The 13,308-nt window shown below is 39.1% G+C and overlaps 1 protein-coding gene across 3 annotated transcripts in view; it reads right to left on the bottom strand.

Moving 5' to 3' along the window:
• The window catches only part of IDO2 (indoleamine 2,3-dioxygenase 2), a 50,781-nt gene extending 40,963 nt beyond the window's left edge, over window positions 1-9,818 (bottom strand). For 2 of the 3 annotated variants that reach the window (XM_080662750.1, XM_080662749.1), the window contains exon 1: window positions 9,571-9,818. In XM_080662750.1, the coding sequence (XP_080518876.1) occupies window positions 9,571-9,669 (99 nt within the window). In that variant the 5' untranslated portion in view covers window positions 9,670-9,818. The remainder of the gene's footprint in view (window positions 1-9,570) is intronic. The other variant, XM_080662748.1, reaches the window with a different exon arrangement.
• Window positions 9,819-13,308: the final 3,490 nt, after the last annotated feature.

Here is a 13,308-nt window from a genome sequence, read left to right as displayed (position 1 = left end):
CCACCCGAGAGTCCAGATTCCCCCCACAAGAGCGCGGGTCCCCAAGGGCTTGCCTGGAACTGGGGTTCAGTGCAGTCAGAATTGGGGTTCAGTGTAGTCAGGAGCTTCTGACTCCCTTCCACTAGGGAAAGCCTGTGGCAACCTCCACAGCCTTTTTGCACACTGGCTCTCGCGTCTCCAGACCCCTGCCCACCGGGGCTCCCCGGGGTCTCCCTCAGGTCTCCCGAGTCTCTGGGTGCCTTTCTCTCTACCTGACAGTCCAGACTCCCCCTGTATGAGCCTGGGTCCACGGGGTTTCGCCCGGGACTGGGGTTCAGTGCAGTCAGAACTCGGGTTCAGTGCGGTCGGGGGCTTCCTTCCCCCTTCCGCCAGAGAAAGTCAGCCAGGCTCTCAGCCGCCCTTCCTCTCTGTGTGCACAAAGACCCTTTGCCGTACCTCCAATTCTCTGTGAGCTTTTCTCTTTCCTTCTAGTTGTAGAATTTCTACTCAGCCAGTTTTCCTGTGGTTCTGGATGGTGTGCGTTCTGTCTTTTAGTTGTAGTTTTGAAATTGTTGTGCGAGGCAGCAGTTTAGGTGCTTACCTATGCCACCATCTTGGTTTCTCCTCCAAAAACCTCAATTTTTAATAAAGTATAAGAGAATGGTATAAATAAGTTTTGCTAATACATTTGAAAATCTGAATTGAATTCCCATTTTAATTGTAAAAGATCAAATTTTTTTGTCTAAAAATAGGAAACCTAAATAAACCAATGTAGCATGGAGAAAATGGATAATATAATTAAAAGCTCAGCACCTAAAATTTCTCCAGTCTCAATAATCATAATATATTATCTACCACAGAGAGTAGTTCATCTTCTCAGACCCCTCTCTCCACCTAGAAAAAAAGAGCTCAATCTTTTCTCATAATAAATACTGGGAAAATATTAAAGCCTTTTAATTGGTATCAAATTAATTAGTTCATCTAGGATGCACCATGTTTTTGTTCTGTTCTCATACTCTGTTAACATTTTCTTCAGTCTAGGAATACAGAGCTCATATTGGTTTTATTCATATCTGTACCCTAAGCATCTGCCTAAGTCCACTAAGTATAAAGAGCAGTGGAAAAATATGCACTATATTGAAACTATAAATAAAATGCCAGAATAAATTTAGATAATAGTACATCAGGGGACAGTAATTTGACTCTAAAGAGACAGAACAAATGGAGGTTAGAGTGAAAGGTGAGGAAGGGTTTTAAATAATTGGTTCAGAATTAGATAGTTATTACAAGTTATTTTTAGGACAAGATAGTAAAATTTGGGGCAAATTATTTGGTTTGAGTTAAAACATCAAAGGTAGAATAGACACAAATTTTATATATCAGTTTTATTTGTGAAGAAAATAAATTGAAATTTACTAAATATCTAATTCATTTACATTTCAGTAATATGTCATACAAATGGGATTTGATACAACCATTAACATTATGTTAAGACTGATTCATTTCAGACAAAGGTTTATAGTATTGGGTTAAAAGTACATAATATAGGTTACAACTTTATAATTTTTCAAACACACACACAAACATAAACACTCTCAGACAAATTATCCCAAAAACACCAAAAGTATTTTGATTTTGTGGCAGAGCTATGAAAAAAATAGTTTCATATTTTTCAACATTTCCAATTTTTATTTAATGTACTTCTATAAATTTAGTAATAAAATTTCCATAGTTAGAATATTTTTTCATAAAAATATTGTGGCTAATAATGAGCTACCATGTATCAGAAGTCTTCCAATTTCTAGAGATTAATAATAAAATAAACATCAATAAAGAGAAATGTGAAGTAAGATTTCAAAACAGTGGATTGTTAATTAATTGGACTCACAAACCTGAATTCAATAATAGGTCCATAATATGTTATTAAAAGCAGTTGGTGGAAGAACCAAGATGGTGGCATAGGTAAACACCTATACTTGCTGCCTCTCACAACCACATCAAAATTACAACTAAAAGGCAGAACAACTACTACCCAGAACCACAGGAAAGCTGGCTGAGTGGAAGTTGCACAACTAGAGAGGTGAAGAAAGCACATTGAGACTGGTAAGAGGTGCAGAGGTGCGGAAAGTGCTGGCACCTGGATGTGCTGCTCTTTTAATCAGGAGGGAGATACAAGCTCCCGCTTGCTCTGAACTCCAGTTTCAGGCGAAAATCTGGGGGACCCAGACACATACGGGGAGAAACTGGACTGTCTGGACCCGGAACAGGAATGCGAGGGTGGCTTTCTCTCAGAGGTGCTCACAGCAATCATTGTTCCTGCAAGGGGGCACGAGACACAGAGACCCAGGGACCTCTCTGGTGCAGGGCTGACTGGCAGCCATTGCTGTTTGCTCTGCCTTGGTGATTCCCAGAGACCCAGCCCCACCCAATTTACAATCCCACCCAAGCTGTGTGCATTGGCTTTTGCATATGAATGGCCTGTCCTTTCTCCGCCTAAAACCTGTCAAACTGCAGCTGGGTCAGAGAGCCCCAGAGCTTCCAAAAGAAGGCCCAAGCCCTGGCAGCAGCAGCCAACCTTGCTTCACAGCTGGGCCTTGTCTGGGCAATTCCAAACCCCATACAAAGAGGAGGAATCTGCAGATGTTTCTGTAGCTCCTGCTGGACGGCCCCAGACAGAGGCTGACCTTGCACCTCCTTGGAGATCCAAGAGCCAGTATACCTAGTGGTCAGTGTGGGAACATACCATATTACAACTCTTCACATCCTTAAGTGACACACTCAAGGGGCAGACTCAGTGAGCACCAAAGCCCCACTGAAGCAAGTCCTGCCCCATAAGGGTGTCTCCTGTGCAACAGATCTTCCAGTGTAGACACAGCTGGTCATCACAGCCAATTGGCCTGGAGGTCAATTCCTCCCAGTGATACCAACAGCAATCAAGACTTAACTACAACAAGACTGTGCACCCAGCCCACAAAGGGGTGCACCAAGAACATCTACCTCAGGTGACTGGGGAGGCTGAGTCACTGGGCCCTATAGGACACCTACCACACAAGGCCACTCTATCAACTGAAGGAGACTTAGCAGCTACCCAGTACATAGAAACAAACACAGGGAAGCAGCCAAAATGTGGAGACAAAGAAACATGCCACAAATGAAAGAAATGGATGAAAGCAAACTACTGGATATAGAGTTCAAAACCACAGTTATAAGGTTACTCAAGAATCTTCTAGAAACCTCTGAGAAATTTAGTGAGACCTTCAAGAATATGGAAAAGGACCAATCAGAAATTAAGCATACACTGACTGAAATAAAGAATAATATACAGAGATTCAACAGCAGACTAGAGGATCCTGAGAATCAAGTCAAAGATTTGAAATACGAAGAAGGAAAAAACACCCAACCGGGAAAGAAAAAAGAATCCAAAAATATGAAGATAGTGTAAGGAGCCTCTGGGACAACTTCAAGCATACCAACATCCAAATTTTGGGGGTGCCAGAAGAAGAGAGAGAGCAAGATATTGAAAACCTACTTGAAGAAATAATGACAGAAAACTTCCCCTACCTGGTGAAAGAAATAGACTTACACATCCAGGAAGCACAGAGAACTCCAAACAAGAGAAATCCAAAGGGGACCACATCAAGACACATCATAATTAAAATGCCAAGGGCAAAAGACAAAGAGAGAATCTGAAAAGCATCAAAGAGAAAAACAGTTAGTTACCTACAAGGAAGTACCCATACGACTGTCAGCTGATTTCTCAACAGAAACTATGCAGGCCAGAAGGAAGTGGCAAGAAATATACAAAATGATGAATAGCAAGAATCTACAACCAAGATTACTCTACCCACCAAAGCTATCATTTAGAATTGAAGGTCAGATAAAGAGCTTCACAGACAAGAAAAAGCTAAAGGAGTTCATCACCACCAAACCAGTATTATATGAAATGCTGAAGGGTATTCTCTAAGAAGAGGAAGAAGAAGAAAAAGGTAAAGATAAAAAAATTATGAACAACAAAGTGACAACAAATACATATCTATCAACAAGTGAATCTAAAAATTAAATGAATGAAAAACCTGATGAACAGAACAAAATGAGGAATGTAATAGAATCAGGGGCATGGAAAGGGAGCAGACTGACAATTCTTGGGGGGAAGGGGATGTGTGGGGTGCTGGAAGAGATCAAAGAGCTTACACCTATGGATGAGGTCAGTGGGGGGCCGGGGGAGGGGAAGGCCTGGAGTGGGGTGGGAACCGGGTGGAGGGGAGCTATGGGGGAAAAAAGAGGAACATCTGTAAATCTGAACAATAAAGATTTTTAAAAAAGCATTTGGTAATATTTACAATAATTATACGTTACAAAATCAAATTAAGACACATAGTGTGATATATATTGGCACATATATATATATTGGTATGAAATGAGATATAATAGTCTACTTCAAATAGGTCATGGCTTAGGAAATCTGGGCTGTAGGGTCCTAATTTACCCTGTGGTCAATAAGACCCAGGGCTGGAGCTAGCCTGGTACTTTGTTTTAGACTCAAACCAGCATGTAAGAGTTATAAGGGGCTTCCGCCCTATCTAACTTTTATTGATTTCTTACTTCATTGCTCATAACATGTCCATACAGTATTATTCTCACATAAGGAAAATAAGGTCAAAGAGAGTAAATATGATTTGATCGTTATAAAACTGATAAAGAGATTTACCTGGAATTGAAACTGAAACCAGTATAACCATTATGAACTCTACCTCTGCTATTAATAAGAATTTGTCATGTTGACTATCTACTACTTCTCAACTAGAGTAATGTATAAAATTGTCTTAAAGAAAAAATGCTCATAAATCTCTAAGAATAATTTCCCAAGGATCAAAAGACTTCAGTTGAAAAATAAACACTAAAATCATACAAAAGTGTCTTTCAATTGCAAGTTATCACTGCACCATAAGAATCTGTTTTTATATCTAGTCAGAAAATAAAAACACTGAATTTCGTAGTATGTATGCACTCTCAAGAATGTCTTTGCTCCTCTTCCCTCCTCCCACTCCACAGGCCACACTTTCAGAAACATGATTCTAGTTCATCTGTTTGAATTTATGCAGGAGAGAATACTCCTTCCCATTTAACTGTGGTCACATACTTACTGTGGTCACATATAAAAACAAGGCTGCACTTGAGCTCAAGTGGGCTAACTTACTTGCCTACCTTTGCCCATACTGTGTCTCATATTATGAGTTTCCTCTGATCTTAAAGCTATAATTTTACAGCTTAGGATATGAATTTTCTTCAGCATATCCAAGTCATGCTGGAGAACATGGGTTAACGTTGTGCTGACAAAACCAGCCAATGATATCGAACTGTGCCATGGGTCTCCTTGACTGTTTTATATTTTGCACCCTCACTTTTCATGGTCTTTCACCTTCCCATGCCTGTATGGTCAGGTTTGGGAAATCTCAGGGCAAAACAATGTTTTACTTCTCCAGCTCCCTCCCTCTCTCTATCTCTATCTTTTTACCTCACTCCCTGTAGTGGGTTGAATGATGACCCCATCCAAAGATATGTCCACTTAGAAACTGTGAATGTAACTTTTTTTGGAAAAAGGGTCTTTGCTGATGTAATTTAATGATCAAGAGATGAGATCATCCTGGGTTAGGGTGGATCCTATGACAAGTGTCCTTAAAAGGGAAGACAGAAAGAGGGGAGAAGACAGACACAGCCACGGCCATGTGAAGATGGAGGCAAGAGAACGGAGTCATTCTACCACAAGAGCCACGGGAAGACGAAAGAGGAGGGAAGGACTCTCCCCGAGAGCCTTTGGAGGGAGAATGGGTCTGGGGACACCCTGATTTCAGACCTTTGACCTCCAGAACTCTGAGAGAATAAATTTCCATAGTTTCAGGCCACCAAAATTCTGGCCTCCTCTTACAATGGCCCAAAGAAACGAATACACTTCCTGAGCCTCATTTGGACTGAAATGATGTCTATTTTCCTACGCCTAATGTTTTCATCCTTTAAGCTTAGGGTCTGCCTGCTCACCTCTCCCCATGTTGTTTCAAGTTTCTCTACAGCTTAGATATTCTGTTTGAGAAACTCTAAGTTGCTTCATTGTTTAAAATTCTGGTTTCTAGCAAACTATCTCGTCTGTCCCTCCTCCCGCTTCTCCTTATTCTGTCTGTTTCCCCTTTCACTCTATTCACCTTTCTTGGTTCTTAAATTTTGGCATCCAATCTCCTTCACTGCAAACACATTTTAATGGATTAACATTAACTGCTGTGAAGTTTGATCTTTCTGTCTCTATCGCTACTATATGACCATCATTGCCTCAAATTCCTAGTCAACACGATCAGGCAAGCCCCAGATCCTAGCAGAGGTGACAATTTTTCAGGGAAGTATCTGAATTCTTCCTACGTATATCTTCTATCTGGAAACCATAGCCTCCTGTGGCAATTATTTTGCTACTCGTCCTTTTAAGCAGCAGGAGTCCATTGCTTCTATCAAGTGTCTTGAATTTTACAGGAGAGTATGTATGTATTTATTTTTCCTAAATGATTGCATGATCACTATAAAGAATAAAGTTTCCCACATCCCCAGGACTATTGGCACCAGTCCTTTTCTTCTGCTCTGTGGCACATTTGAAAGTCCTTTCCTCTGTTTCCTTTCTCATCTGGACCTGGACCTGCACTGTCCTCTATTTATTCCGTGCTTTTCAAATACTGAGCTACTTAGACTAGAGATTCTGAATTAACTGTTCAGGTTGGGGCTCTGACATCAGTATTTTCTTAAAATTTTTGTTATTGATTGATATTCATAGGGGGAAAGGAAGAGAGAGGAGGGAGAGAGAGAGAGAGAGAAATCAGTTTTTGTTGTTCCACTTATCTGTGCATTCACTGGTTGATTCTTGTATATGCCCTGACTGAGGATCAAACAGCAACCTCGGCTTTATGGGGACAACACTCTTACAACTGAGCTATCCTGCCAGGGCTGGCATCAGTATTTTTTAAAGCTCCCTGAGCCATTGTGGTATGCAATCCAGGAACTGCTGCTCTAATCTGCCCTGCACTTAACATTCTTCTAGAAAAATATTCAAATGCCAGTTGCATCATGTCATTTACCAGATGTATGACATCCAAATTCTTGAGGCTAATTTTCAAGGTCTCTCAGTTCTACTCCAATCTTACCTTCCACTATAATTAACTTCGTCCCTCCTTTACTGCCAAGCTAATTTCCTCAGATTCTTTATATCTAAAGAAAAATGACACCCCCCCCCCAATCAAACCAAACACACACACACACACACACACACACACACGCACACACACAATCTGGCAAAGATTTTGTGTCATATTTATGGCCATGAGTCTGAGGTGTATATATTTTCCAAACTGAAATGTTGGACCCCGGAAATGTTTAAGCGTTTATGGAAATAGTGGAGTAGAGCATTTGAAACCAAGTCAGCCCCTTCTCCCCAAAGCTAGAATATTTGCTTATTCATTAGCTTGACTGTGCTCTTTTTCAGAGAGACTTTGAAGTGAATATTTACATTAAGTTTGATTAATGAGCATCTTTGAACCAGCTGACTTAGAGGAACAGCCTTCCCATCACTTGCTTTAAATGAAAGGAAAGCAAAGCTTATTCGTGCCCTTGGCTAAGTTGGTGACTGATATATTCCCTTCTGATCTGTTGCAACAGTACTGCTGCCCAGAGAGGCTGATAACAGTCTCTCCTCATCCGCAGAGCAACCCAGAGTGGATTCTTACTTCCCACACCTCTTCCCAGAAAGGGAGATATTTAAACTTCTCACACAAATGAGAGAAAACGAAAACTGAAACAAACAACTACACTTTTTGCTATCTGGCCTATGACTGTAATAAAGTAGACCCAGTTTGCCAGGGAATTTTTATAGGAGCACAATAATGGAAATTTCTACTAAGGGGTCTCCATCAACCAGATCACAGGACAATTATGGTCTGACTCAGGACAACACTTGATGTTGTTATTGTTTCTCATTTTTTTAAATTTACAAAGTAGAAACAACGAAGAGAGGAACTCAATAATTGTTGCCCTCCTCAATGTTTGTAATATTTTTTCCTTAGCTCAGTTTAAATATTTAATCCCCAAAAGAGCTTGTTTGCCTCTGGGCTCTTTCCTCCTTATGAACTAGGTATAATGGGAATATTTCTGAGTCAACTTACACACACAGAATGGAGTTCTTAAGGAGCAGTGGACTGAGGATCAGGATAAATGGCTTCTTAGTCCTTACACTGCATTTATCAAAGTGCTTTCAGGCTCCATAGCAATCCAGTAAGTGGGGATGGCACTGGATCTCCATCCAATAGAAATGGAATTGGGGGGCAGGCAATACTTATGATTCACTGATGGGGCCAAGAGTTTGTAAGGGCAAGTTAGGGTGACTGATGCATTCTGGTTTGCCCAGGGCTTTCCTGGTCTAACATGTAAAATCCCACATCTTTGGAGTCCCCTCAGTTTCAAATAAATGGAGACTTTTGGTGATCCTAGTGGCAGTGTCAAAAAGTATAATCCAGTACTCAGGGCTACAATCCTACACTGCATAACACTCTGAAGTTATTATTTTTAATGCTCAAGTTACTCACAGATTTGCCACTTGGTCTCACAACTAACAGTTCTACAACAGAGCTTTTAGGACTAGTGAATGGATGTTATCTTCATCTGTATTCCTCTAATAACACTCAGAAGTAAATAAGTGTCACAGTAGGTGTTCAATAAAAGCTTATTAACTTATAGACCATTCTTAAATACAGTTAAATGGCAATTTAGGCCTATGGAAGAAAAAACATGGATCTAATAAGTTACTGCAATGATAGTAATATCAGATCCCGAGTTTAACTGAGTGGTCTTGCCCCTTATCTACGATGTAGTAGAAAAAAATATGTCAAGAGTCCTGAGTACTAGTTCTGCTTTTGTCACTAATATGACTTTGAGCAAACCAACCTCCTTTAGACTTCAGCTGGCCCAAATGTAAAAGTTGCTGGTTGTGAATTCTATGACTTCTTAGTTTTAGCACTGCAGGCCTCAGACCACGTTCAAAGAGGAAGCAGTGTTGAAAAGGGTTAACCAATAAAATAGAATTACATACCCATTGAACCTTAAGTAGAATTAACAAGTAAGTACTGTTCTTTCTCAACAGTTTCTTCCTCTTCTCTGTAAATATCTAATCCCTTCTGTCAGCCCTGAAAACACTCCAAGTTTTTTGTGTTCTCTTTTCTGTCCCACTAGAAAGTCAAGATAAATTGGTTTGTCCATATAATTGATCTCTACCTAAGTTCTATCTTTTTTGATAACTTCTAGATTTTCTCATAAGTTTATTGAACCAACATTCTATTACCAAAAAAAAAAAAAAAAAAAAAATGGCATTAAAACATTCCTATGCTGGAGCTATCACTTTTCTTTTGATGGGAATTATGGTTTGCATTATTTGTAGCATTTTCCCCAAGTCAACAACTTGGTATTTGTGTTGTATCTCTCTTAATAACTACATAAGTCAATCACACAAACGAACAAACCAGCATGTCAGTCAATACATTCTGACCTGATCAAAGGCTCTATGCTTACCAGAGGTTTTGGAAGAAGAAAACCACAGTCTTCAGAAATGTGAAATCGTCCTAAAGATAATGACGATGTTGTCTTTAAATTCTGTCTTTGAAGTTCCATAATTTTGTTTGAAGTATCTGCACCGAAGCTGCTACTGAAGAGACAACTGCTTCAAATATATCAAAGACCCAGGTTAAGAGAGCTTCGAAAGAGCATTTTCATTTCTGTTAGTTGCTTAGTGTCCCAGCAGCAGGGGAGAACCTTGACCTGAGGCTGAAATCCAGACTGCCATGGACTTTCTCTGACACAAGGCTGAGTAAATAATTAAAGATTGTTTATTAAAACAAATATGCAAACAAAAGCACTTCAGAAAAGATTGCTCCTTTTTATTCACAGACGTTAATATTGGTTTTAAACCCAGAGACAAGTTGGTTATTGCTGATTCCAAATACCCTTATAGGAATCTGATCCACAATTAACCTTGACAATGGGGCCTTTATTCCAAAGGAGTAAACCAGAAGGTAGTTACATGTAGATATTTCAGTGACTGGTGGTGAATTAGGGTAGGAAGGAGGACTCAATGAGTATCAAAATCCCAGAAGTGTTTCATATGTAGTTTGAACAATATATTCTAAGATTATAATTTGTTTGATTTACTTTAAAAAGTAATAGTTCATAATTTTTAAAGATCTTTGAGCACATTTAACAAGTGATATAATGGATACTAAAAACTTGAGAAGAGCCTGAACACTGAACAGATCATTTGCGTTAACTCTCAAATTTTATCAAGTATCTTTTGAGAATCTATCACTAAGATGGATGATTTTACCTATGAAGTAGGTTCCACCAGATCCAAACTGAGGCATAATCATGTGAATAACCCTAACTATTGTCACACCACTAGTTGACAGCAGAATGAAGACTAGAGTTGACTTATCTTGATTTCCAAGCCATTGCTCTATTTACTAAATCAGGCCACCAGGCTGTTAATCAATGATGCCATCAGGGTTTGAATTTACTGCAATATGGAGTGGTAAGCTCCGGCCTCTGATCTGCACTGTGAGAATTCTGAAGACTCTGCCTATGACCTTGAACCTAGGTCATAGTTCGTAAACAAATTTATTTGGAAGTTAATTTATCCACATCTTCTCTGTCCTCCCCTTCTTTAAAGTAAATATAAAAGCTAAGAGTAAGAAGTACTCCAACAATTCATTTAACAGTTCCCATGAAGGGCTTAGCTCTGAGGGTTGTTTGTCAAATATAGTGATTCATGTTTCATCAGACACCTAACAGCCATTTTCAATTTTTACTTCCACTCAGCCCAATATCCAACCAGTCTACAAATTCAGTTTCTTATGCATGCTAAATAGAATTTCTCAAATTTTGTATGTTTAAATCTTTTTCTACTTTCCTAATATCTCTGATTAAAAGATGACCCAGTTATTTTTATTTATGCTAATCATCATGTTTCATCTACTTCTCTACACGCTCTCAAGAAATTACTGTAACATTATAAAAGCATAGAATCATAAAATATCAGAACTGAAAGGATCATTATAGAATAAATGATCTAGTTGAACACCCTCATTAAACATATGAAAAACCTGAGATTTATGGAAGTAAACTGACTAGGCAAATGTCATCCTGGAGTTCACATCAGAATTGGACTAGAATTCTGACTTGTTGCCTCTGAGCCCAGAACCTTCCCACTGTTTACTCAGCCAGACCTACCTCAGTAAGAATCCCTACTCTGTTACCCATTAGCTATGTGACTTTTCAACAAGTGGGAGACAAGAGTGAAAATTTTAATACTGAGCCTTTGTTTCCACATCTGTAGGAAATAGTAATATTTATCCAAGACACTTTGTGATGAATAAATGAGAAAGCATAAGTGTAACATGTTATAGATAACAGTAAGGGCTATTTTTCTCATTCTAGAAATTCTTTTTAAATGTGTGTTGTTTTTTTTAGATTTTCTCTCCTACCATTCTGACTACATCTTTTCTGTTTCAATCACTGACTCCTTGTTCTATTTCAGCCTTGGATATATAAATATTTGCAGTGTAATTATAACTACACTTCTCAACTTCAGTATGCTTCTGGGCTTCTATCTGATATTAACTATCAATTTTGTTTCCAGGTCCCCAAGTCAGCATATTCAATCTTTATTTTTCTTGTTCCCTAGGTTTAGACTCATGGTACTTGTTGGTCAGTGTACATCTCAGGTCCTGCCACTAAATCTTTGAAGAGCTCCTGTAAAATAAATAAAGTTCAAATTTCCTTGCCTGGTGTTCAAGAATGTCCATCATCTGACCACCCAAACACCTTTCTTGCTGTGAAAAATTCTACCATCACCTTGGACTTCTTTCATGTCACATTTCAAGTTCTACCTGGCTTGATTGTTACTAATGTATTTGTCTCATCTTTTCTGTTGGATTGTAAGCTCCTTGTAGAACCTACATCTAATGCAATTTTGCATTTTCCTTTAGTAGCAAGTCTAGTGTCTGGAGCTCAATAAATGTTTGTTAAAGGAACAATCAGTCAGAGTCTTATTGTGGACTCTATAAGAACTGGGGTCTTAATGCTAGGTAGAATTTTGTGCTGGTCTCTGTGGTCCACTTTAAGCCCAGCCCCTGCAGTAAGGAAAGCAGATGCCTCACTCTCCATGAAGCTCTGCTTTGCATCTTTCTTTTTCTTTTTTTTTTTTTAATTTTTTTATTGCGTTTTTTACAGAGTGGAAGAGAGAGGGATAGAGAGTTAGAAATATCAATGAGAGAGAAACATTATCAGCTGCCTCTTGCACACTCCCTACTGGGAATGTGCCCGCAACCAAGGTACATGCCCTTGATCAGAATCGAACCTGGGACCCTTCAGTCTGCAGGCCGACGCTCTATCCACTGAGCCAAACCGGATAGGGCTGCTTTGCATCTTTCTTATTTACCAAGAGGAAGTTGTCCAAACATAATTGTGCCCAGGTACTTCCTCTCTTCGCAATAGGGGTTGGAGTCTCAGCTTTCCCATAAATCACAGTAGTATCAGTACACAACAAGGGCCTGTTCCTCTCAGACTGGGCATTGGGGCCTTTTAAAAATGGATCAAACAGAATTAAGAAGAGAGACAGGATATCATTTTATGTTTACTGGTAGCAACATCAGATATACATAGATTTAGTTTCAAGTTGTTAAAGTCCAAACTCTGAAATATCAAAAACAATCAGCCCTCACAGTACTGGTACACTGGGACTCTTGTACAGCTCATTAATCGCTTCTTTGTTCATAAATTCAATGGGACTTTCTAGTCTGTTCCTTGATTAATTATTCAGGTATCTGGCTATTGACCTACTTCTTTTTCTTTTAAACCCTTTATTCTCCTCTTGTCTTCTCCTATGATATCTACTCCTTGTTGTATGTTCTTAAAAATAATAAGAAAAAAAAACTAATAGTTAACACTCACTGATTTTTCTTCTGTACTACATCCTATTATAAGCATCTTCCATGGAATGTCTCATTTAACCCTCAGAGCAACCCTGTGAGTTAGGTACTATTATTATTTCCATAGTTTATTTGAGGAAACTGCAGGTTGGAAAAGTTAAGTAAAAATCTAACATCATACTTTTTGGAGTCAGGACTGGAACACAGAAAATCTGACTTTGAAGTCATTGCTCTTAACCATTTGAACCATGACTTGCCTTATTTGGATATTATCTCCCATTTTTCTGGTTACAGTTTATACTGTTAGTAATCTCCATAATTCAGGTCC

The sequence above is a fragment of the Plecotus auritus genome (assembly GCF_963455305.1).
Source record: "Plecotus auritus genome assembly, chromosome: 3".
NCBI lineage: Eukaryota > Metazoa > Chordata > Mammalia > Chiroptera > Vespertilionidae > Plecotus > Plecotus auritus.
The sequence above is the reverse complement of the archived record's forward strand: the minus strand, read 5'-3'. Positions and strand labels throughout refer to the sequence as shown.